This window comes from Protopterus annectens, chromosome 14.part0 (genome assembly GCF_019279795.1).
Source record: "Protopterus annectens isolate FY-2018-M chromosome 14.part0, PAN1.0, whole genome shotgun sequence".
NCBI lineage: Eukaryota > Metazoa > Chordata > Ceratodontiformes > Protopteridae > Protopterus > Protopterus annectens.
In genome coordinates, this window is record NC_056748.1 from 642,581,275 (window position 1) to 642,605,461 (window position 24,187).

General features: G+C 42.5%; 1 protein-coding gene across 1 annotated transcript in view; it reads left to right on the plus strand.

The window, feature by feature from the left end:
* RTKN2 (rhotekin 2) overlaps positions 1 to 24,187 on the plus strand; it is a 746,431-nt gene that overhangs the window by 655,373 nt on the left and 66,871 nt on the right. The window contains exon 11 of the mRNA XM_044055605.1: positions 7,241 to 7,348. Coding sequence (XP_043911540.1) covers positions 7,241 to 7,348 — 108 coding nt within the window. The remainder of the gene's footprint in view (positions 1 to 7,240; positions 7,349 to 24,187) is intronic.

Here is a 24,187-nt window from a genome sequence, read left to right on the forward strand (position 1 = left end):
AGTTTAGACATACTGATCTCCGTCCTTCCTTGCCTTCAAAAGGAATTTCTTTGGTGGTCCAGGGAATGTGCTCTAAACAAAGGGAAACCCTTCCGTCTGCCTCCTGCCACTCAGATTCCAACCACGGACGCCTCTGATTATGCTTGGGGAGCCCATTTTCAGGGCAACTGTCTGCAGGGCCTTTGGACAAAGGATCAGATGCACCTGCATATCAATTTAAAGGAAATGTTAGCCGTTCAGAAAGCTCTATTGGCCTTCAGGAATCTTTTACAACCAGGACAACTACTAATACGGACAGACAACACCACAGTTATGTGGTACATAAACAGGCAAGGGGGAATCTCATTCCTACCCCCTTTGCAGACTAGCCATGTATCTATGGAACACGGCTCTAGCTTGCAATCTGGATCTTCAAGCTCAGTTTCTGCCAGGGAAACAAAACTTCCTGGTAGACAGTCTGAGCAGAAACCTTTCGGATCCACACGAGTGGATGCTGGATACCAAAATATTCAGGATGATAACAGCAGTCTGGGGATGTCCTCACATAGACCTCTTTGCATCCCATCTCAGTCATCAACTACAGAATTTTTGCACCAGGACTTTCCACAGAGAAGCTTGGAAAGTGGATGCCCTGTCATTCATTTGGAGGAACCTCTCGGGATATGCCTTTCCGCCTCTTCCTCTTCTTCCACGGGTCTTATTGAAGATAAAACAGGACAAGCCCAAGATGATAATCTTGCTGGCTCCAAATTGGCCTCAGCAGTTTTGGTATCCAACTCTAAAAAACCCTATGTCTGGAGCCCCCTTGGGTTTTACCTCAGTCTCTGAACCTTCTGTCCCAACATCAGGGTCAGGTTCTACACTCTCATGTCAGAACTCGCTGGCGGCCTGGTTAATCCAGGGCCTTTGATTTCTTCTTTCCTACCCAAGCAGGTTATGGATGTCATTTTAGAAGCCAGACGTCCTAGCACTAGAAAATCTTATGCAGGAAAATGGAAACGATTTTGTTCCTGGATGCAGGCTCAGGATTCTGATCCTCTTCTTCCTAACATTACCTTAATTTTACTTTACTTGACAGATCTCTTACATAAAGGTCTCTCTTTCTCTTCCATTAAGATACATGCCTGTGCTATTTCTGCTCATTATAATACAGACCCTCCCATCTTTTCCCACCAGCTCATGAGACAGTTTCATTCCTGCTTGGGATCTCAACTATGTTTTGGAAAAACTAACCTTGCCTCCTTTTGAGCCTGCTGCCTCTTCTGACATCAAGTTTTTATCTTGGAAGACAGCTATCTTGTTAGCCCTCACCTCTGCCAGGAGAGTTTCAGAGTTACAAGCTCTTATGGCTGTGGAACCTTATATTATTTTTCATCAAGACAGGGTATCTTTGAGGACTAATCCTACCTTCATGCCTAAGGTGGTTTCCAAAGTGGCTTTAAATCAAACTATCCACTTGCCAACCTTTTTCCCCACTCCTCAAAATAAAGGGGAAAGGATCTTACATTCCTTGGATGTACACAGACAACTATGTTTTTACCTGGACAGAACCAAGGACATCAGAAAATCAGAACAATTGTTTGTTTCTTATGCTTCAAGTTCCCAAGGTAAAGCCATTTCAAAAAATGGATTGCTCATGGAATCAGATTTTGTTATTCACACCATGGAAAGCCAATCCCAGGGAGTATATGGACTCATTCCACCAGAGCGGCTGCCACTTCTGCGGCCTTCCTCAGGGGAGTTCCTACCAAAGACATTTTGGAAGCTGCAACTTGGAGTTCAGTGCATACTTTTTCTAAGCACTACAATCTACCTCTCTACTCTAAATCTAGGGCAGGCTTTGCCTCTGCAGTCTTGCAGGGCCTTCTAGCCGCCTCTTCTTCTTTATGACCACCTCCCTTTCTTTCAGCTTTGGGATTCTACCCTACAGTCATGACTGCAACAGTGAAACACGATGAACATAGTACAGTTGTGTACACCTACCATAAATGTAGATGTTAGAGTGTCTTCACTGTTGCAGTCTGGATTTCCCTCCCTCCTGTCCCCTCTTATTTTTACTTTTGTGTAGTTCCTTTTTTCACCATTCTTCTGAGGTGTATTTGCAAAGGTTATGGGACCTTTTTAATTTTGGGACTCCTGACATCTGGGGCAAGAAAAACTGGAGAAGATGGCGTCGGCTGTCAGCTTTGTACTCCTGGCGCTCTGACGTCAGGGAGCATGGTTGAACAGCCGACGCTGGACCCAGACTTTGGGATTCTGGCCGACCAAGGGCTGCCTGCCGGCAGGGGAGAACCCTACAGTCATGACTGCAACAGTGAAGACACTCGAACGTCTACATTTATGGTAGGTGTACACAACTGTACTTTCTACCGACATCTGTTGTGCATGTAAGTGGAACTTGCGCAACTGTACTTTCTTCCTGTTCATCACTGAAAAGAAGCAGTTGTACCCGTTGGTGCTGCACAGATGAATACCAAAACATCTGTTTTTTCAAATACTGTAAAAGAAGGCGGTCACTTGGGAGAGGGATATGATATCTTTCACAGTGATCTTAAAATGTATTGTTTACGCTAGTTAACATATGATATCTTTCACAGTGATCTTAAAATGTATTGTTTACGCTAGTTAACTAGACTGATTATATAAATTAGTCTGTTTATATTAGCTTTTCTTGCAGTCTTTTGGGGCAAAAGATTCTTTAGTAGCTTCCCTTACCCCTTATGGATTATAATTTCAAAGTATGCAAAAATCTAAGGTGAAAATGTAACTGGTATCGTGGAGTGGCTTTTGAATAAAGACTACTAATTACCTTTAGCCATATTTGCCTGGGGCTGAGTTTGGAGTCGAGCTACAAGGCATAATCTTCATTTTTTCTCTTTATTCAGAAAGAATGCATTAATTTGTTTTATTTGTTAAATATCAAATAGGTTTTCTTCTGGCTAATAAAGACATAGTAATAACTTTAAATGGATTCAAAATGTTTGCATTTCTTTGTTTTTGCTAGAACTAAGGGATGTACGGTCATTCTGAATATTTGTGTAAAGGTAAACAGCAAGGAACTACACATATTGAAATATGTTACGCTGAAGACTGTTTAAAGTTCAAACAATGTTTTCCTCCTCCCCTATAAGCAGGATCAACCAGAATTCATTTGTAAAAGAAAAAACATGAATTACCAAGGGGTACAGCAAAAGTTGCTCTGAAATGTAATGTGGGTTTTTGCTGGATAAAAAGAAAATACAGTGCTGTTTTGCAGGTACAAAGGATTTTAGGTTGTAAATATTGCAAAAGGATTATTGTAAAAGTATGCTGACTCAATGGAGGGGGCAGGCATGTTTTTTTAGAGTCATAATGTAGGTCAGGTAAGATTTTTGTAGAGGACAAAAAAGGGGAGTGGAGCTGGCCTTGCCTGTAGATATAGACAGAAGGGCATTCATAGGTGAATACTATGCTATGAGTTTGCAAACTATTACAAGCCTATTCAGTAACCAAGGGTTATTATCAAACCTTGTATCCTATCAAAGACATATTTAGTAATAAAATATAGAAAAAGAGCACTGTTTCCACATTATTTAATAGAGGGATAAGTGTTCAAAAAAACAGCTGAATCAAGTACTGGCATCCTAGATTGTTGTATTAAAGTCTAGTACAGAAGTTGCAGTCTAGAATAGCTCACATTTTGGTTCAGGCTTTACAAAACAGTATCTACTGCATATCATTGAGGAGCAGATGTTTCGGGAAAAGTTATAGAAAGCTATACATGTTCTTCATATTGATCACTGCTGCAAGTAGTCTAAGCTTTATGGGTTACATCTTGCAATGATGCAACAGCTGGACAGCCTCCAAAGCTTCAGGGCACCTTTCTCTCACCCAAACCATTAGTCAGCTTGAGTTGAGTTGTTTAGAAATGCAGGTTTGGGTACCAAGCCCTTCAAAGCTTTCCTGCCATGGAAGAGTGTGCTCCTCTGAAGTTTTAAGGATTTGAAGGTTAGCTTGTGCTGATGTCCTTCAGAACTTGGCTGTCAGCCTGAACGCTACATCTTAATATGGTCTATACATTGTTCACTGAGCTGGATTATCTACCGAGCCTTCTAAAGAGAAGTGCCTTGTTGAAGTTTATTCCGTTTTTATTCCTCCTTGCAGTTTGTTTTCATGTAATCCAAGAAGGGAAAATGTGAGTGTGGGAGGTAGATGCTCCATAAAGACAGACAACAGAAGAGCCTCTTTTGTTTGGGCACTACACATGACCATACTCACTGTGATACCTGTTAATTGTTTGTCTCTAAGATACTGTGCAGTCATTTGTTATCCTTTTCCATTTACTTGGAAAACCATTGTTTGAAGTTATTGGCCAAGGGTACCATGGCCAAATCCACCCACCCAGAGGTTCAGCCACCACTTAAGAAAACAAATTGAAAAAAGCACATACTAAACCTGCTAATCTGTTGTTATCCATTTCATTATTCCTTACAACTGGGTCTTGGATCCGACACTGCACAAGACATAGAGCCAAGGCTCGAGCTCCTCCCTCTTCCATAATCCGCTTCTGCACTCTAACCCTCAGATCTCATTTGACACATTTATGCATAGACATGATCCTTAGCTCTTGAGCTGTGTGCAATAGTTTGTTTTTCAAGTATTCTTCAGCTAAGTGAATTTTCCTGTTTTTTGCTGGTTAGTACTTCTCTAGGTGGTCTTTTTTTCTGTGCTCTCCCCTCCCATTGCTAGTGTGTCTCTAGCATTAGTGTGTTTTGTGGTATCCCCTCCCTTTCTGTTTGGTACTTGGCACCTTTTTCTGTACCTTAATAGTTAGTTAGTGAGTTAGTTTTTCTGGCTGTTCATTGCTAGGTGGTTTAGCCTTTGGTGCTTGTGTGTTTCCAGTTGTGTGCGTCTAGCCAGTGGTATGTCTGAGAAAGACAGACCCACGGGGTTTAAGAGGTGAGCTTCTTGTGGACATAAGATGCCTAATTCCGATGCCAACAAGAAGTGTCTACTGTTTGGGGGCTGACCACCTCGAGGCTGATTCCTCTGTGCAGCATTCAATCCTCGAGCGCTGGTGGACTGCCATAATAACAAGTTGGTTTTGAAGGGCATAGTTCAAGGGGGTCCTTTTGTCTCTAAGTGCTGGCTACATCAGGCCCTAAGGACTGTAAAAGGAAAGCCCTAGCTGCTTCCCCGGGCACTTCTTATTTGGCATATAAGCAGCCTAGGCTTTCAGATCAAAGATCTCTGGATCTGAAACTGCCTTTGGCTGTGTCGGATTTGACATCCCTGAATCCGTTGTTAGGTTCTGAGGTCTTTTCAGAACAGAGGCCTTCGGATCCGACTAGAGTTGGATCCCCTCGGATACGCCTGCTTATTCAGATCTGAAGAAGGTGGTGCAACAAGTGTCGGAACCGATATTACTTTTTTTGGGCTCTCCTTCCCCTTCAGGATCCACCAGGGATCCAAAGCACTTGGCTGCTAGACCTCGGAGCTGATCTTCAGATCGTGGACATCATAAGTCTGCTTCGGGGTCCAGGCATTCCTCAGCACCCTCCAGGAGCCTTTTGCTTATGGATATGGACAGGATGATCAGGGCCAGATAGAGCTGAGTCTCTTGGCATCTCCAGCCCGGTCTGGCTCGTCAAAATCCCAGGTCCCAAGGTTGCCCTCTCCTATTCCAGCTCTCCATGTTTCGGAATTCCAGGACCCAATTCACCCAAGAGGGAGGCATTGATGAATCAGAGGATGCATGCTTTTCCCACTCCATCAGGGTCCCTGACCAGCTTAATTCCCTGGCCTTTGGATCAGAGTGGGTCTCTGCAGGTCAGTGCTGGGTCTCTGGAAAGGGGATCAGGTCTGGGCTTATCAGATCGGCCTCTTGCAGCTAAGGGGTTGTACTGTCTAGAGGGCTGGGACCCAGGATTGGCTCTGCTCCTTCTTCACAGGTGGTTTTGGCTCCCGGGGACAGGGAGGAAGTTTCCTTGGGTCCATCCGCATTTTGAGTGGTAGAACAGACTTTCTAACAGGCTGGAGCAGCTCTTCTTTCTATCTACTGGAAAGAGATTGCAAATTTCATCCTTTATTAATTGAGAGGAACTCACCTGAAAGCTGAAGCCAAAGTTGTCAATTACAGAGCCTCTACTGACCCCATCCTTTCAGATCTACTACATGTCTACAAGTCCAATAGTGGCATAAACACCCATTCAGGAGATCTCAGTCTCTTCTGCAACTATACTGAGCGTGCTAAGGGGTGTGGGGGGATAGAAATGTCTTGCAGAAAATGACAGTTTTCTGGAGTCATCTTCCTCTCCATGTAAATAAAAGTATGAGCCATACGGTGTTCAAGTGTTATCTGGATGAGTGGATGGGAACCACAAGTCCACCCTTGGATTGGTGCCCTTGTTCCTTATAATCAGGAGTAACATGTAAATGTCTGCCTGCCCCTGGGTTATTTGTACTCATAATATAAAGGACTCCTGGTTAATTGTACTAAAAACACTAGGACAAGAAACTTTTTGGAATGAATGGCTAGGCTTCCGAACATCATTACGAATCATTAGCCTAGGAAGTATCTGTGAACACATGGGGGGACTTTCCAAGACTGGATTTTGACCTGTGTCTGGGTTCTGCTTCCTTTTCTTTTTTTCTGTTAACGCAAGACCAGCCAAGGATTGTTTATCAGTGCTTTTGTCTGTCTCTGCACTCTGTCCTCCACTGCTGCACTCTACAAGGAGCTGGTGTGTATTTCAGGTTTCCCTCTCTGTCCTTCATGCAGTGATATGCACAGGCATCAGGGCACTGCTTCACACCCTGCTCCTTTCTTTGGCATTACTGCTAGAATTAATAATGTCCTTAATAGTGAGCTGATGAACATAGGTACACTTGGCAGGTTTGGTGTTTTTGCCACTGAATGTAGAAACCTTACTATTGTGAATGTCTGATCTGAGAATACAAGCTGTGTGAATAGCAGACAATAACTAGTATGAGCAGGAGCCAGGTGCACTCTGATTTGTGACGTCACTTGTGATGTCTAAAGGCATGCAGACCCAAAAGCTGAGTTATTGAATATTCTGTATCCTGTTAAGCTAGGAAGAGTAATTCCAACAGTCACCCACTACAGAATGCCTTGAAATTCAAGATTCCATTTAATGTAAAAGATTACAGTGGTCTTTAAGATGGCTTTGTCATATTTTCTTTTGCTCGGAGATGTAATACATTGGTTCTATTTCACTCTTTTTCTCCTTATTATTCCTAGGCCAGTGGAAACACTGCTGTAATGAACTTATGAAGATTGAGATGATGTCGCCACGGAAACCACCTTTGTTCTTGACAAAAGAGGCAACATCAGTCTACCATGATATGAGTATGTTGTATTTGTTTTCTCCATAACAAAAGCAGTAAAATTGAATGGCAGATTTTTATTACTTTAATATCACAACTGTCATACATCAAATATTATCTAATGATTAATCTATAATGCTTCAGAACTGAATAGAACTAGATTGTTTCAAATATTAAAGCCCCATTTCAGTAGTCAATAGATTACTTTGGGCACTACACTGAGGTCTGTAATTTCGCTTTCAAGCTTTTAAATTACAGGATTTGCTTGGCAATCTTTAGACTGATTTACCTACTAGCATTTGATAAAAAACTATAGCCATGCTTAACAGGGCGTGCTGATATACTATGATGTTCTGTAGTCCTATCTCGCCTTCATTCTTACACATGATTTCGGAGCCAGTCCTCTGCTCCGACTCGGCCTTTTTACAAACTCGAAGTCTTCTAGTTGGCTTGTGGCTTTGTAGGTATCCCATGGTGTACCAGTACAATCCCCAGATCTCGTTTTCCGCGTCGACGAGTTCGGATGTGCTTCTTCTTGGCTGTGGCTAAGTCTAACACATTTTGCTGATTTTTTGGCTAAACTCTGCTGTTTTTCATATTTAGATAGCTTTATATAGCTGTCATTTTTGTAGTTAGTTTAACATTTACTAGAGTTCTTCCTGTGTTAAGTTTTTCTGAGAACAGTTGGCCATTGGCCTTATCGTTCTCATTGGTATGCCAGTTGGTTTCTTCACTGGGGTTGTTTTATATATACATATATATATATATATATATATATATATATATATATATATATATATATATATATATATATCCTACTAGTTCAGATATTGTTGATATTAGTGGTTGTAGGCACTTTTGTGCGTAGTTTAGACTGTGTGTTCATTATTTCAAAATTTAGACATGCTTTCTCTGAGTGTTCTTAGATGAAAATAAATAGCTTTTGCTTGCGGAGCTCTCCGCTTATTTGTGTTTGCCGTTAGAATGGGGTTTTTGACCTTCGTTCTCTTTATTTGAATTATTAGAGATTGTATTTCATCTCCAGTGTGTGCGACACTGTTAAATTGTCTTTCTGGACCTTTCCTTTCTAGGTCCGTTTTAGAGGACCTAGGTTTTCTCCCTTCTTCCTCTACCAGGGCTAGGCCTGTTTAAGTTAGAGGACCTCGTCCTCATGGTTGTGTCTTTGCTGGTACTTTAAGGGCTAGGCCCATTTAAGTTAGAGGACCTAGTCCTCCCACTTTCCTTTCCCTGTGTGTCTGGCAATCTTCTGTGAGATGTCTAAGGAGGTCAAGGATCATAAGCCATCTGGCTTTAAAAAGTGTGTGAAATGTTCACGGAAGATGTCTGTAATGGATGGCCACAGTAACTGTGTATACTGTCTTGGGGCCATCCACTTGCAGGAAACATGCCTATTTTGTCACTCATTTAGTGCCAGGGTATTGCAGGAGAGAAAGAATAAACTTATTAAAAGGTTTCCTTAAGCCCTCTTTTGAGGAGCATCTGGCTAGCTCTTCCTCCTCTTCTAAGTCACATGGATCGAAAAAGGAGAAATCTAAATCTTCTAAGAGGCCCTCCCCAGCGCCAGCTGGTGCATCGGAGCCACCTCTCAAAATTTCTAAATCTGACAAACCTGCTGCCTCCTCGGCTCCACTGAGTTTGGAGCGGATTGAGGGTACTACTACTACTATTGCTACAGTGTCGGCACCAGGTAGTTCAGAGCCGACCACTTATAGCAGACATTGGAGCCAGTCTACGGATCCCTTACTGGTCTCCCCTACATTAAGGTCAGTCATATTACAGAGACCCCGTTCTCCCACACTGTCTTCCAGATCTTCCTGGAGCTTATCGGAAGAAGATGTGGAGAGAGTAGTGCTGAGACTCCTGAAGTCATCTGCCTTATCTAAAATGTTGTTAGCTCCGACCCAGTCGGTTCTGGGGCCACTTGAGTCCGTTACCCCTTCTGTGATTCCTCCTCCAAGCCATGCTGGACTTTCAGAGCCAGAGTGTTCAGTACCGCTGGTGGAACCATCACTTCCAGCTCCCCCTGAGGTTGTTTTGGAGCAGAGTTCCGCTCCGACACATTCAGTGCCGTCCGTGGTGTCTAGGAGCCAAAGCCCCTCCAGGTCGGCCCCGACAGGGACGCCTGGAACCGAACCTAGGGTTTGCTTGGAGCCGATGGCATCCTTGGTCTCCTCGGAGCCGGGGCAGTCTTCGGAGCCAGAGAGGACGGCATTCGAGATGATGAGGAGTTTGCTGTCCCGATAATCAACTCCTGCCAGGGGTACCGACACTCTTCCTCCTAGGGCACCTACTTCTGTCTCAGCACCTACTCCCTCTCTGGACAGCAGAGACCCGCAGCCTCAGGAGCCCCCGGCTGGTGGCCCCCATCCTTCCGAGACCTCCCCGGAATATCCTACTGAGGAGCCCTCATGGAAGAGGACATGCAAGAGGAAGGATGTAGACTCCCAGGATAAGTCTCTTACCTCTGACACCGACCTCGAGTAGTCAAAAGGGTCACCGAAGTCATTCTCTGATGATGTCTCCTTTGTAGACATCTTGGAGATCCTTAAGCAGAGGTGTGGCTGGTCCACTGTCACCCCTTCTGATGAGGAGTCGGTGTATCTGAAGGCTTTCGGGTCTCAGCATTTAGCCTCTTGGGTGTCTCCACCCTTTGAACTGTTAGAACTAGTTATTCGGAAGGTGTGGGATACTCCTGATGCCATGGAGCCAGTCCCCAGGAGACCATTTAAATTTCTGTCAGCTCCCAAGGAGAAGGAATTTTTGTCAAAGGGTGTTCCCGTAGATGCCATGATGGTGGCAGCCACTAAGAAGGAGCTAGTGGAGACGACTTCTGTCCATCCGCCGAATAAAGAATCTCGAACGATGGACAGATACAGGAAGCATATCTTTACGTCAGCAGCATTTACTCTTAGATCGCTGAACTTACCTAACCCACTTTATGAGGCTTCAGAGAGATCTCCTTAAGGAGTTAGGAGAGACTCTACAAGGTACATCCACTGAGGCAGTCCCTGAGAAGGTGTCTTCCCAGTTGTCCACCTTGAATTCTATTGTCAACCCGTCCATGAGGCTCCCCTCTTATGCAGCCGATGGAGCGAACAGAGCAGCAGGTTCAGGAATTTCCCTAAGGAGGCATTCCTCGATGCGTTTGTGTAATTTTGCAGAACCGTTCAAGTCTACCTTTACCGACGCCCCCTTTGACGGTTCTTCATTGTTTGGACCCAAGGTAAAGAACACACTCACCCGGTGTGAGCAAGAAGGGAAAACGCACTCTGCTGTGGGAGTAAGTTTTACTGTCCCCTCTAGACCCAAGGGTCAGATAGGCCGTGATTCGTTTCAGGGCCGGCCACATCAGCGCTCCTGATGTGGGGCCCGAATGTGCTTCCCTGTAGCTGGTCAGGGGTCGCATTTCTTTGTATCTGGAAGCCTGCCTAAGTATCACTCAAGACAGATGGGTACAAAGAATTATCACCAGAGGTTATTCCATACCCTTTTCTCTGCCACCTCATGTCCCCCAGAGGATCCCGGATGTTCCACCCAATCACGGGGATCAAGCAACTGTGGAGGTCAATAAGTTGCTGGCAAAAAGAGTAATCCAAACCGTCCCTGCAGACCAAATAGGATTTGGAACTTACTCCAGATTCTTTTTAGTGCGAAAACGTACAGGGGACTGGAGGCCCATCTTGGACCTCAGCAAATTAAACAAATCCATAAAGAATAACACGTTCCGGATGGTGACACTGCAGTCTATAATCTCATTACTAGGGAAAGACACTTGGATGTGCTCAATAGACCTCCAAGACGCTTACTACCACATAAAAATGGACAAGGCGTCAAGGAGTCATCTACGCTTCCGGCTTCTATTCCGGAGGTTTTGGAATTCTTGTCTGAACTTTTCCACCAGGGATTTGTGGCTGCCACAATCAGGGTTCAATTGGCAGCGATTTCTAATTTTCATCTAGGTCTACAAGATTCTAATCTGATGTCACATAGGTTGTGCAAGGCCTTCCTTAAAGGTGCCACTTTAAGACTTCCCCTTCAGGAACCGGTTGCTTCATGGGACTTGCATTTTGTTCTATCCAAATTAACGTCTCCACCCTTCGAGCCATCTCCTTCGTCGCCTTTGAAATTTCTGTCTTGGAAAACCTTTTTCTGGTGGCAATCACATCTGCTGGACGAGTTGCAAGCACCGTCTGTCAACCCCCCCTTATCTGATATTTCACAAAGACAGAGTATCTCTTCGCACTAATCCATCCTTTGTCCCCAAGGACTGTTCCCATAACACTTTGAACCAATCCATAGCACTTCCGGTGTTCTTCCCTAATCATTCCAATGCAGCAGAATACAGGTTTCATCAGCTGGATGTTCATAGACAATTACGTTAATTTGCACCGGACTAAGAATTCAGGAAGTCAGACCAATTATTTCCTTCTCCGACTCCAGATTGTCTACCAGTTTCCAAAGTGGCCCTCTCTGTTTGGATCTCTAGCTGTATAGCTTACATTTACTCTTCTGATGGTAAGCCTTTACCTTTCAAAATTAAAGCTCATTCTACGAGATCAGGTTACTTCTGAAGCCTTTCAAGCCAGGGTCCCACTTGATATCTGTGCAGCAGCAACTTGGGCTACCTCTCACACATTTATTACTCATTACAAATTGGATTTGACCTCCAGGGGTAGAGCATCCTTTGGCCCCACGGTACTCGGGAGTATTATTCCTTGAGCCACCCAAGAATAAGGTGCTAGGGACGCTGTCCCATGTGTAAGAATGAAGGCGAGATAGGACTACAGAACATAAAGAAGTTATGTACTCACCATAACGTTCCATGTTTGTAGTCCATCTCGCCCTTCATTCTTACGAACCCCACCCTCCTACCCCCATTCTGGAAGGATCTGGAGACAGAAAAATATTGTTATTATTGACTGGAGACCTTGTATTATTGGGTTGTTTCTGTATGGTTTGTTATTTCTCTTAGCAGCAAATAAGATCTGGGGATTATACTGGTGCACCATGGGATACCTACCTAGCCACAAGCCAACTAGAAGATTTTGAGCTTGTAAAAAGGCCAAGTCAGAGTCGCGGATCGGCTCCAAACCAATGTGTAAGAATGAAGGGCGAGATGGACTACAAACATGGAGCATTATGATGAGTACATAACTTCTTTTTTATACAAAAGTGCTTAGTAGTCATTTCTGTTGTGGTTTACAGCATCCACCTTGTGTTTTTGGAAGTACACTTGTGTTTTCCTTTTGATTTTGTTTTTTTTGGATACACTCAAAACAAATATGTAGCTTTTTGTCCTGTTCAGAATAAACTAACCAAAATATATTAAAACAGGAATGTAATGCTGATGTGATTTTAGACCTGAAATAAGGATGTGTTTCTATATAAAGTGGTCTTTCCATTTTTTTGAACACGTCGAGACATTTAAAATTAGGTTAAAGTTTTCATTCCATTTCAAAATGCCACTATTCATTTATCCTAGAGGGTATGAGTCCAGTCCAATGATGATTTATAGCAAATTATGCCAGTAGCACTCCTTGGTTGACATTTAAAGATTTGTTGCATGGCATTAGAGTAGATTTTGAGTTATATTCCTCTGTAAAATGCTACGATGGTTACACTTGTTTTTAATACACTGCATACAACTGAATTGAGTTTTTTGGGTGGATTTTATTTTCATAAAATGCACGTCCTTAAAGTTTGTACAGATTTCCTTATAAAAAATCCTTATATTTGCTTTTGCTTTGAAACTTGCTGTGGTTATGTCATCTTCAGTGAAACTGGTTGCTAGGTTATAAAGAATACGAAAGCTGTGTCACTATAAAAAGGGACTATGACATGACATGAGTGACTAAATATCTTTCCCAGGCAGTCTTTGAAACCACTGCCTACTGTCTGTTAATTTGGTGTATGCTGGAGAGAGGAGTGTCCTACTTCCAGAACCACAGTCTGTCCACAATGATGTTCAACTGAATATGTATTATGGTCATTTCATGCATGGTGCAAGAGCTGCCCCATGTGGACTTCTTTCCACAGCTTCTTCTCCATCCCACTGGTTTATTTTACACCCCCCTCTCAGAGTGTTCAGCTTTCCAGACTGCCCCCCCCCTTCTCCAAATTCATGGACCCACCACTAAGCTTGATTCTGTCACTACAGATGCGTAAGACCTGGTACATGCACCGGTTTCCAAAGGGGTGAAAGCATAAGATAATCCTTCCTTAATCTTAAGGCATAAGGTACACAAGTGACGTATGATTGCTGAATCTACAGAAGAGAGTTGCCCCTGAAGAACAGCACCAGCCAGTGAGGAAGAAAAAGGTGGTACAAATACATCCAAAAAAAAAAGAGTGAGTGTCCTCGGCCAAAGGGAAAGAAGAAAAAGCACAGTGGGGAGGAGAGAGAGAATGACCTACTGTTGGGCTAAGTTCTTGCACAACTGGAGTATGTCCTTCCTTAATTAATGTACTATTCCTTACAATAGGGAGAGAAGTCGAGCTACACTAAAGAATGGGAAGAGGAAGAAGGAACTGAGGAGCCTTTCTAAAACCCATTAGGATGGCCCTAACAAATATTTGCACTGGCTCATGAAATCATATCCAACTGCAAGTAGCAAATTCTAAAATTACTCTAGCATCAAGACCCTTAAAAATATCTCCAGAAAAGGTAACCACTCTAGTGAAATGACCAAAAACAGAAGTAAGAAACTCTTTGCCATGAAGAGTAAAGCAAAAAGAAATTGCTTTAGAAATCCAAGAAGGAATTGTTTGTTTAGAAATGCCCAAACCCAGTCCTTGAAAAGAAATAAAAAGTTGCTCAGACTTCTTAATATCTTTAGTCTTGTCTAAATGATAACTGTGCTGTCTATGCAAATCCAAACAATGGAGAATCCCGTCACTTCTTTTTTGAGGAGATGAAAAGAAGGGAGGAAAGAGGGAAGATGAACGGCCTGATTCAAAGACACATCACTGATCACTTTAGGTATAAAAGTAGGATTGGTTTGAAGCGAAACTCTTGACTTTAAAAAAAACTTGAATGGTGTAGTGGATTTTTTCACCTCCTGCAAGATCCGAAGCATGTCCTCACAAAATTGGTGCTGAAAGGAATTAAAATCATATCACCCAGAGAGTCAATTGCAGGGTGAGAAGATAAGAGTGACTTGGAGAGTCCTTGTCTCGTGTGACTAGATCCATTTTATTCGATAACTTGTGTTTATTGCCTCTGGCCTGGTGAAGAAAGGAGAAACCAAAGAAGTTTGGGCCAAAAGAGGGGTTCACCAACAAAATTTTGGACCTGTCCCACATAATCTTGTGTAGGACCTTTGGCAATAGAGTAGGAATGTGTACAGGAATCCCTTTCCAATGAAAAGGACATGGCTGTACTTTACAGTCCAGAGGACCTGGCATTCCGTAGCAGAACTTGAAGTTGTCTGTTCCAAGGGGAGGCAAAAAGATCTACTTGGACTTCCCCACTGATAGGCAATGTCCAGGAAAACCTTGTTGTGTAACATCCATTCATGAGTATCTACCCTGGATCTGCTAAGATAGTCTGCTATTACATTGTGTTCTGAAGTGATATAGATTGACTGAAGAATCAATTGATGATGGATGGACAAGTCCCATGCTACGAGAACTAGTCTGCAAAGGTGAGAAGACTTTGTTCCCCATTTATATACCACATGAAATTGGTGTCTGTAAAAGCTTTTTGTGGACCTGAAGTCCAAAGGTAATGCATAGCCTGGAGGAGAATATCAGAGCTATCATTTACTTGATGTTGATATGCTTTGACACCTCTTACAGAGACCAGATACCCTGGACTCTGATGTTGGAACAAGCGCACAGGCTAGATCTGAAACATCTGTATACTGTTCCCAAGTGTGGGAAATTTATTAAATGGGAAGACCTGGATTTTGTGACGTATGGTTAATCCATCACAGATCATCCTTCCTTCCTTAAGCAAGAATGGGGAAGTCTCGACATACCCAATAGAACTAAGACGCGCTCCACAAAAGATAAAAAAAAAAAAAAGGAAGCCAATCTGGTGGTCCCCTACCATAAACAAACTCTACAACAGGAGGAGGAAACTGATGCGGAATGAGACAAAGTCCCAAGACTGGAAAAACTCCCTTAGCCTCAACAAAAGTTTGAGATCCCTCATCAAATCCTCTAACACTAGCTATGAAAACAGAATTGCAGCAGTAGTAAAGACAACCGCAAGGCCACCTATAGTTATGTAAAGAATCTCCACAGCAATACCCAGATTTGCTCTGAGCTACTGCTAAATGGTAACTAATATACAGAGACAACACATATTGCCAATATACTGGCTGACAGATTCAGTGCTAACTTTACCACTCTCTCCCCCCACAAAGGACCAATTGCAACACCAGTAGATTGCCAGGCACCCAGTATTACTGCTGCACAGGTTAAAACAGCACTCTCCTAGGCCAAGAATACAGCTTTTATGAGACCTGACAATATCCCTGGCTGTGTTGTACATGAACACCTCACCTGTGTGCCCTGTTCAATCGCAGCATCACCTCAGGCTTTGTCCCTACTGAATGGCGCACTGCTACAGTCATCCCTCTCCACAAACGAGGAGCAAATACAGACTGCGGGAATTATCGCCCAATTAGCCTGACAAATCTGATATGCAAAGCTATGGAATGCATCATCATGGACCTTATAAACAAGGGTATAGAGAATCTCCAAACAATGGATCCTACACAGTTAGTTTTGTGAAGGGTAGGTCATGCCTGCTCATTTTGTTCGACTTTGAGTCATCAGAGGTGTGGATGTTGGCAAGGTGGTTCATACAGCCTACTTTGATATGGCCAACACCTTTGACACTATTCTCCACTCAGGAGTCATAGAAAAACTCACTAAGCTAGGCATCAACCCCTATATCACTAGGTGGGTTGCAAACTGGCTCATAGAACCCACAGTGTGAAAGTAGCTGACTCCAAGTCAGACTGTTGACCAGTCACGAATGAAGTCCCACAGGGTTTGGTCCTGGGTCCTCTCCTATTTGGTATCTACTTCTCTAAAGTCCAGGCCAACACGAAGGGACTCTGGCTGACGAGGTTTGCAGGCTATTGCAATTGGGAGCTATTAACTCCCCAAGTGATGCTGACCTCCTACAGAAAGGCCTCAATGACACTAATGACTGGTGTCAGAACCATGGCCTTAAGCTCATTGCCAGAAAATGTGTCGTCCTCCCCCTTGGAAAAACCCGGTTCCCTTGAATTACCACATTGATGGTAGTCCACTGAACACAGAAGGCATTATAAGAGATCTTTGAACATAGGTTGACAGCAACCTTTCTTTTGACCACCATGTTGCCACAGTGGTCAAAGTCCTTCTATGTGGCACATCTCATTACTAAGGGTTTTGCATCCAGGAAGAAAGAGGTCATTGTCTCCCTCTACTCTTCCCTCATTAGGCCAATGATCAAGTACAATGCCCCATTTGTCATGTACCTCACTAGACATCTGCAACAACGGGAGAGGCCACAAAACTACCTCAGAATCCTAGGCCTTAATCACTTGTCCTAAATGGACAGACTCAAAAAAAACTCCAACTATTCTGTCTCATATTGCTTGACTTACAAAGCTATGTCTGACCCAGCTCTGTTAGAAATGCTACATCTAAAGAAATCCCAATCCCTCTGGACCACACACTCCAGAGAACTCAACCTCATTACCGTCTCATATTGCTTGACTTACAAAGCTATGTCTGACCCAGCTCTGTTAGAAATGCTACATCTAAAGAAATCCCAATCCCTCTGGACCACACACTCCAGAGAACTCAACCTCATTACCACAATCAACAGAACATGCTGGAGGGACAGGTTCATAACCCAGAGACTGCCCATGCTATGGAATAGACTTCCCATACATGTCCAGCAGAGCACCTCACTGGCCCTCTTCAAGAGAAATCTTGATGAGTGGATGAGAAATAGAAAATTCACCCTGGGGATCACTTCAGTGGCTCTACTCGACAGAGGCACTAGGAACTAAGGTCGGGTGGCATGATGCCAAGGTAATCCTATGGGCTAGGCTTGTAAAGGCGCCAAGGTCATTAGCCTAGTACACACCTATGAGATGACAATGCTGTAGCCAAATTTTCTTCAGATACCAATGTAACTTTCTCATATGGAGTATTTAAGGAGAACCATGGGAACATTTAATCCCATGAACTCTGGAGCTCTCAGAAACTCTCTTGCTGAGATCTCTTCCAAAGGAAGAAGAGATTGACAGAAAGTTATTAAAGGGAGGACCTAAGAGGAGGAAGAAAAACCATGATGTCTGATTCCTGCATCCTAAGAAAACTTGGTCCTGAGAAGACATCAGAATCAACTTGTTTAGCTTGAAGCCTACACTGTGAAGAAGCGTTTTGAATTCTAGATGCTGCAGAAGATCCAGATGAGAGGAAGCCTGGATAAACAAGGTCATCCAAACAAGGAGAAATCGGAATACCATGGAATCTTCAAAAAAATTGACATGGGCTAGGCATTTGGTAGAGACCCCTGGTGCTGTAGGAAGACCAAATGGCAAAACAGAGCATTGATAATTTAAGCAAGATACAGAAAAGTGTAAACATTTCCTGAATAGAGGGTTAATCAGAATATGTAGATATGCATCCTTAATGTCCAGAGAAACCAGAAGTGCCTAAGGAAGAAGCATGGAGAAGAGATCAAAAAGTCAACATTTTGAAAGACGGAACTTTCAGAAAGATGACAAATGAGAGGTCTAGAATGGGTCTCCCAGAGCCCTCCTGCCTGGGAATGAAAAACATCCTGAAGTAGAAACTCTTGCTCCTCTGACAAGGAGGCATTGGCTGAATTGTACCTTGAGCCAAGAGGTCATGAAGATGAGGAAGAAAACAAAGCAACTGGCGGGGACTGTGAAGACTGCCTGAAAAGGGAGAAAGTGACTTCCACACCATATAGTAGCCATTTCAAATTCTAGATGGAACCCATGTGTTTGTTGTGATCTGCTGCCAAATGGGAAAGGACAGAATTCACCTTTGGGAAAGAGGAAGCTAGCTGAGGGGAAGAGGGTGAGAATTGTCAAATGGAAACTGACTTGTCCTGAATGGAAGACTTTTGTCCACTGGAATCCTGACTGGGTTTCTCAGAAAAAAAAAACTCTTAGATGTTTTTCTAACCTTTAAAATCTGCTTATATGCCTTGTGCACAAAGGGACCTGCTTTGGAGGGGTAATTTATTTGTTGTTTAGGAAGAGGTAAATGAAAAAGTTGTTTAGTGTCCTGTGTGACCTTCCCCTCGTCTTACAAAGCTTTAACGAGTTCTGCAGCAGCAGAACCAATCAAATTCTGTATATCCAGAGGAGGATCAAATAATTTCAGTTGATATCCTCTGGAAGGGTTTGAAGTCGAAGCCATGAATACCTTCTGATGATTGACCCTGTCTCAGCTGCCTTAGATAAAGCATCAGCAGTATCATAGCATCATTTAATGGATTGGTGACCTGCTTACGAAGCAGAACTAAGTAAGGAAAGAGCTGAAGTAATCAGACTCGAGCATATCGGCTACCACTCCCCCCCCCCCCCCCCCCAGTTTGGCAAGAAGGGCAAGCAAATATCTACTTGTATGTGTGTGTGTGATAACTGATGACCCTAAAAGCCAAGGTAGCAGATGTATACACCTTCTTTCCATACCTATGCATGGCTCTATTATCCTTGATTGATGGTAAAATTTTGGAAGAAGCAAGTAGTTTAGTGGGCTTGTCAGTTGACAGGGAAGTGATAGAAGAGTCTGACTAGAAATTCTTATACACAACTATCTGAGCCTCAGAAACCTTATAGAACCTGCAAGGTTTTTTTTTTTTTTTTTTGTTTTTGTTTTTTTCTTTTTTGGAGCAGGAGGCTGAGACTCCCTGATTTGAGAAGCAGAAGTAGTAAAAGTATCTGAGAGCTTCCAGAACAGGAGGGAATGCAGAAGGTCTAGGGACATCCATCTGTGAGAGAGCAGAGAATTTGTTTGTTTGATATTTAATTACAGGGAAATTCTGACTTGGCATAAATCCCATTTTCAGTTGAATCCCAGGGAGGAAAACTCCATAGGTATTATACACACTAAGATACGTAATATTAACAGGCATTAAGTATTTGAACCTCAGGTATCTGAGAGCTTTCCCACTTGAAATGTTCCATCATTTTAAGAATAGTATTGCAAACGAAAGTTCTTCCAGCGGGGAGTCTGTGGAAAAAGTATACACCTCATCTGTGCCCAAAGCAAGAGATGAGTGTACCTGGGAGGAATAAGCTAAAGATTCCTCTCCAGAGTCCAAATTCTCTTTAGTATCCCTATATCTTTTAGAGGGACAGAAAGTGGAAGGAAGACCAACAGGAAAAGGGAATGATAAACCTTGAAGACGTTTTAAAACCATAAGGGCTTTAAAAATATCTTGGGTGAAGTCTTGCCACTCCTTTTGGGGGCCCTTAGCCATGGGAGGAGCATGCCTGTTTTTCTGTTTCTTTTTGACAGGGCTGACTGCTCTGACGAGCCTGGGAGGATCTAAACCCTGCCTTACCTCCATGAGGAATCCCCCTAAGCCTTTTAGAAATTTCCAGCCGCATTTCTCATTTTCCCATCCTCAACGGACGACTGCTCAGACTTGGAGGATGTGCCAGTGGCATGCACCATGTTGGCTTTCAGTGGGGTTGTGACAAAGGGGGCAGACGGAACCAAAAGGCCGTCTCTCTCTTGCCATCTGACACCACAAAGACTTTCAGAAGAGGGTGGACAGCAGAAATCTGTGTGTAATTTTTCCAAATTTTTCAAAGGCTGCTGGACATTCTGGTGGGCAAATTCAGAAGCTATGGTCATTTGAGCAAGTAGTTGTTGTTAAATTTTTAAGTTGATGGAAAAGGTATTAAGATGACTGTGTGATGTCTTGGGAATAAAGGCCTGACAAATATCACATTGCTTAGATCGTGCTTTGCACCTAAACAAAAAAAGTACTTGTAGAATGACAGGTATATTGTACCTTTAAGAAGCATTTCCAAGATCTGTGTGTGCATATAAATACCAAGCATGTTAGCTTCAGTGCCATTTTGAACATGCAGCCAGCATGTTAACATCTATGTGCATGATAGCTAGTTTGTAAGTTAAAGTTACTTAACCTCATTTATGATGTGCTTGTATACAATAAACAAGAACCCACGATGCTCGCTTGTTTTATCCTGACCTGGAGAGCGACTTGGTGTCAGAACCAGGATGGCAAACACTATTCTTTAGAGTCACGAAGTGCGAAGGTGAATTAAAAGAACTGAGAGCAAAAAAGTGCCAGGAACAAGTTAAAGGTAAAGAGAACACACACGAATTAGTTTATTAAATGAGGTTAAACGGAGCATTACAAGGACACAAAACATACTGCTATGAAAGCGAACAGCACATAAACGTTTATTAAGCAAGCAAATAGCTCATTTATCAAATGAAATGCTTGAAGCTGAGTTATTTAACAAAATGAGCATTTGGAAAGTATATGAAGAGTTCAGAATTGCATCAGAATTGTAAAAAGAGCATGTTTAGAGTTAAAACGAGCACAAGAAAGTATAATGGGCATGTAAAGAGATTAAATGAGCAAAACGTATATAACACAAGGGCATAAAAGGCACATTAAGAGTCTCAGAAACGAGTATAATAGAAAGGGCAGAAACGGGCTCATTGAGTATAAATAAAGCAAAGGCGACTGCATGTGTTTTGGCAAATTACTGTGTTTTGGCGCAAATTACTACTTCGTATTGATTGAAGCCTTGAATAGCATAACTACAGTTGTTTGAAGTATCTCAGTGTGTAAAAGTACTTAGTGTGTGCTTATTGCTGTGCATTTATTCCAGAGAGTTTGTGTGCAAAGTGCAACTATTTCGTGAAGTGCAGTAAAGTGAAACCATTTAGAAAAGTTTCTTGCTGCGTGGGCGTGTCTGTTCACAGGGTGCCGCCATTACAGAGCATCTTTTGCACTATACTGAGTTGTTTTTCAAAGTGCAGCCATTTTGGGGAAATTTCAGTGTAGTGTTTATTCGTAAACTGCCATTACTTTGAAACAGTTTATTCGCAAAGTACAGTTACTTCAAAATGTTTCTTGCCCTCAGCTTCTGTTGCTCAGTTTATTCACACTGTGCAGTTGTTTGAAATGTTTCTTAAAATGATGATAAATGACTTTGGCAATGAAATGTTGATAAATGGCTTTGGCATTAAAGTGATTACAAGACAAAGCCTGATACAATAAAATGATGATGAATGACTTTAGCATTTAAGCCTTTACAAGATAAATGGCTTGTAGAATAACATAATCTCAAGTTAAGTCAGTTTTACAGTAAAGACATTTCAAAGTGTTGCAGTGCCCAGGAAACTTATTTTGTGAAATTGTTATACAAAGGCTTGCTGTGTTACAAGTTCTGGCATAAATTTCAAGCACATGTATATGTGTATGTATAAGTTTGTATATTCATGCATATTTACAAGAGTTTTCACTAAGATATGTCAATATGGCACGTGGATTTCGCAAACCACTATCACTTGTGTTTGATCAGAATATTGCAGAGAACTGGAGAATATTTGAGCAAGAATACGATATCTTTATACAAGCAGCTTATTCTGATAAAGATGCACATACCAGGGCATTCATTTTGCTGAACCTAGCAGGGTCAGAAGCCATTGAAAGGGAGGGTTCATTTGTCTATGCACCAGCGGCGTATGAAGGTGAAAGAGAAACTCATGGTGGTGCTGTGCAGGCTGAATCAAGGGAAGACCCAGAATGTATAAAGCGCAAATTTAGAGAAATGCATAACCCCCAGACTAATGTTACAGTAGAGAGAAATTTGTTTTACACTAGATCAAAAGCAAGGGGAAACTTTTGCAGCTTGCATTAGTGACCTGAGAAGGCTAAAATGTTTAGGTTTGGTGATTTGGGGGATGAATTGATATAGTAATGCTGCTGCTGTGAGTAAGATTTTGCTTTGTGACAGTGATTTAATGCTGACTAAAGCCACTGAGATTTGTCAGATTCATGAAATTACAGAAAGGCACACAATTCTGCTTGCTAGTGATAAGAGCATGGTTTCAGTTGGCTCCAGAGCTCATGTAGACAGCATGCAACATGTGACTAACAAGAGCAGGCCTGAGCACGTGACAGCAGAAGCCCCTGTGGGACTTCCAAGTAAAACCTGTAGTCTTCTAGCACATTCCAAGAACAGTTCAGTTAAAGGAGCATGCTCAGTGCAGAACCAAGGGTAACTAATGCAAAACAGATGTTGCTCAGTACAGCATAAGAGTGAATCAGCAAAACCCAAATCAAGCTTTATTGTTAACTGTCGCAATTGTGGTGCCAACCATGAGTCCACAAGAGAAAATGCATGGCATTTGGTCAGCAATGTCATAAGTTAAGAAACTGAACCATTTTCAAAGATTTTGTAAACTGAGTAAGCCTCACAGAGTTACAAAGAAGGTTCACTCCAAAAAGCAAGTTAATCAAATAGGCCTACAACAGTCCGCTTTCCATGTGGATGGTGTGTCAGTCATTGGTGAAAAGATTGATGCAGTAGATTTATTGGCAAGAAATGAAGTGTTTTGTACTGTCCGGATCAATGGTAAATCCACTGAGTTTAAAGCAGACACCGGTTCAAAGTATAATGTCATGTCTGCAGCTACTTTTACAAGAGTCAGAGCTGGTGAACAACTAAATGTGACTAGTTGTGCGAAACTTATAGATTATGGAGGTGAAGAAATTCATACTGAATGCTCGGTAGTACTTTTATGCTATGTGGCCAAGAACTAGTATAATCAATTGTTCTATGTGGTTTGAAGACCTGTGCAATCATTATTGGGCCTCAGGGACAGTTTGAAAATGAATCTGCTTCCTTTTACCAAAGAAGTTCATCAGATAAGCACATGTCCTAGTTCCATCTTCACCAATACTATTTTTCAGAGTATGCTGATGTTTTCAATGACAGATGTGGCAAATTTCCAGTTGTGTATTCCATGAAATTAGACCCAGAAATCAGTCCAGTGGTCAGACCAGCAAGAAAAGTTCTGACAGTTATGCACCATAAGGTCAAAGCTCAGTTGGACAAAATAGTGTAACAAGGTGTAATTTGTCCAGTTACAGAACCTATCGAATGGGTGTCATCCATGGTAGCAGCTCATAAAAAAGGCTCAGATGAAATCAGAATATGTATTGACCCAAGAGATTTGAACAAAGCATTGAAGAGACCACATCATCCATGCATATGTTGCAGCCCTGATAAGGAAGCCACTGTTTTTTCTGTCTTGGATGCAAAGAGCATTTTGGCAAGTGATGCTTGATTGCAAATCTTCATTGCCGATTGCATTCAGTACCCCATTTGGAAGATATAGATTCCACAGAATGCCGTTTGGAATAAATTCTGCAAGTGAAGTCCTCAGCTTGCAATGGACCAAATTTTTTTTCTGGTTATCCTTGTGCCATAATTGTAGGTGATGTATTGGTTTGAGGCAATGGTAAGGCAGAGCATGACAGAAATCGTAAGAGTTCTAGATAGAGCACGTGAGGTGAACTTAAAGCTCAATCCTCTGAAGTGCAAATTCAGACTACCAGAGGTTGCATATGTAGGTCATTTGTTTACAAGTATGCGCTTGAGACCAGACTCGTCCAGGCAAGCAGCCATTCTTGAAATGCCAGCACCAGATATTGTGCAAGCTCCACAACGTTTTCTTGGTATGGTCAATTACTTAGGCAAGTTTATACCAGACTTCAGGGAGTTGACAGCACCTTTGAGAGAGTGCACACGTAAAAATGTTACTTGGTCATGGCTAGACCAGCATCAGAGAGCATTTG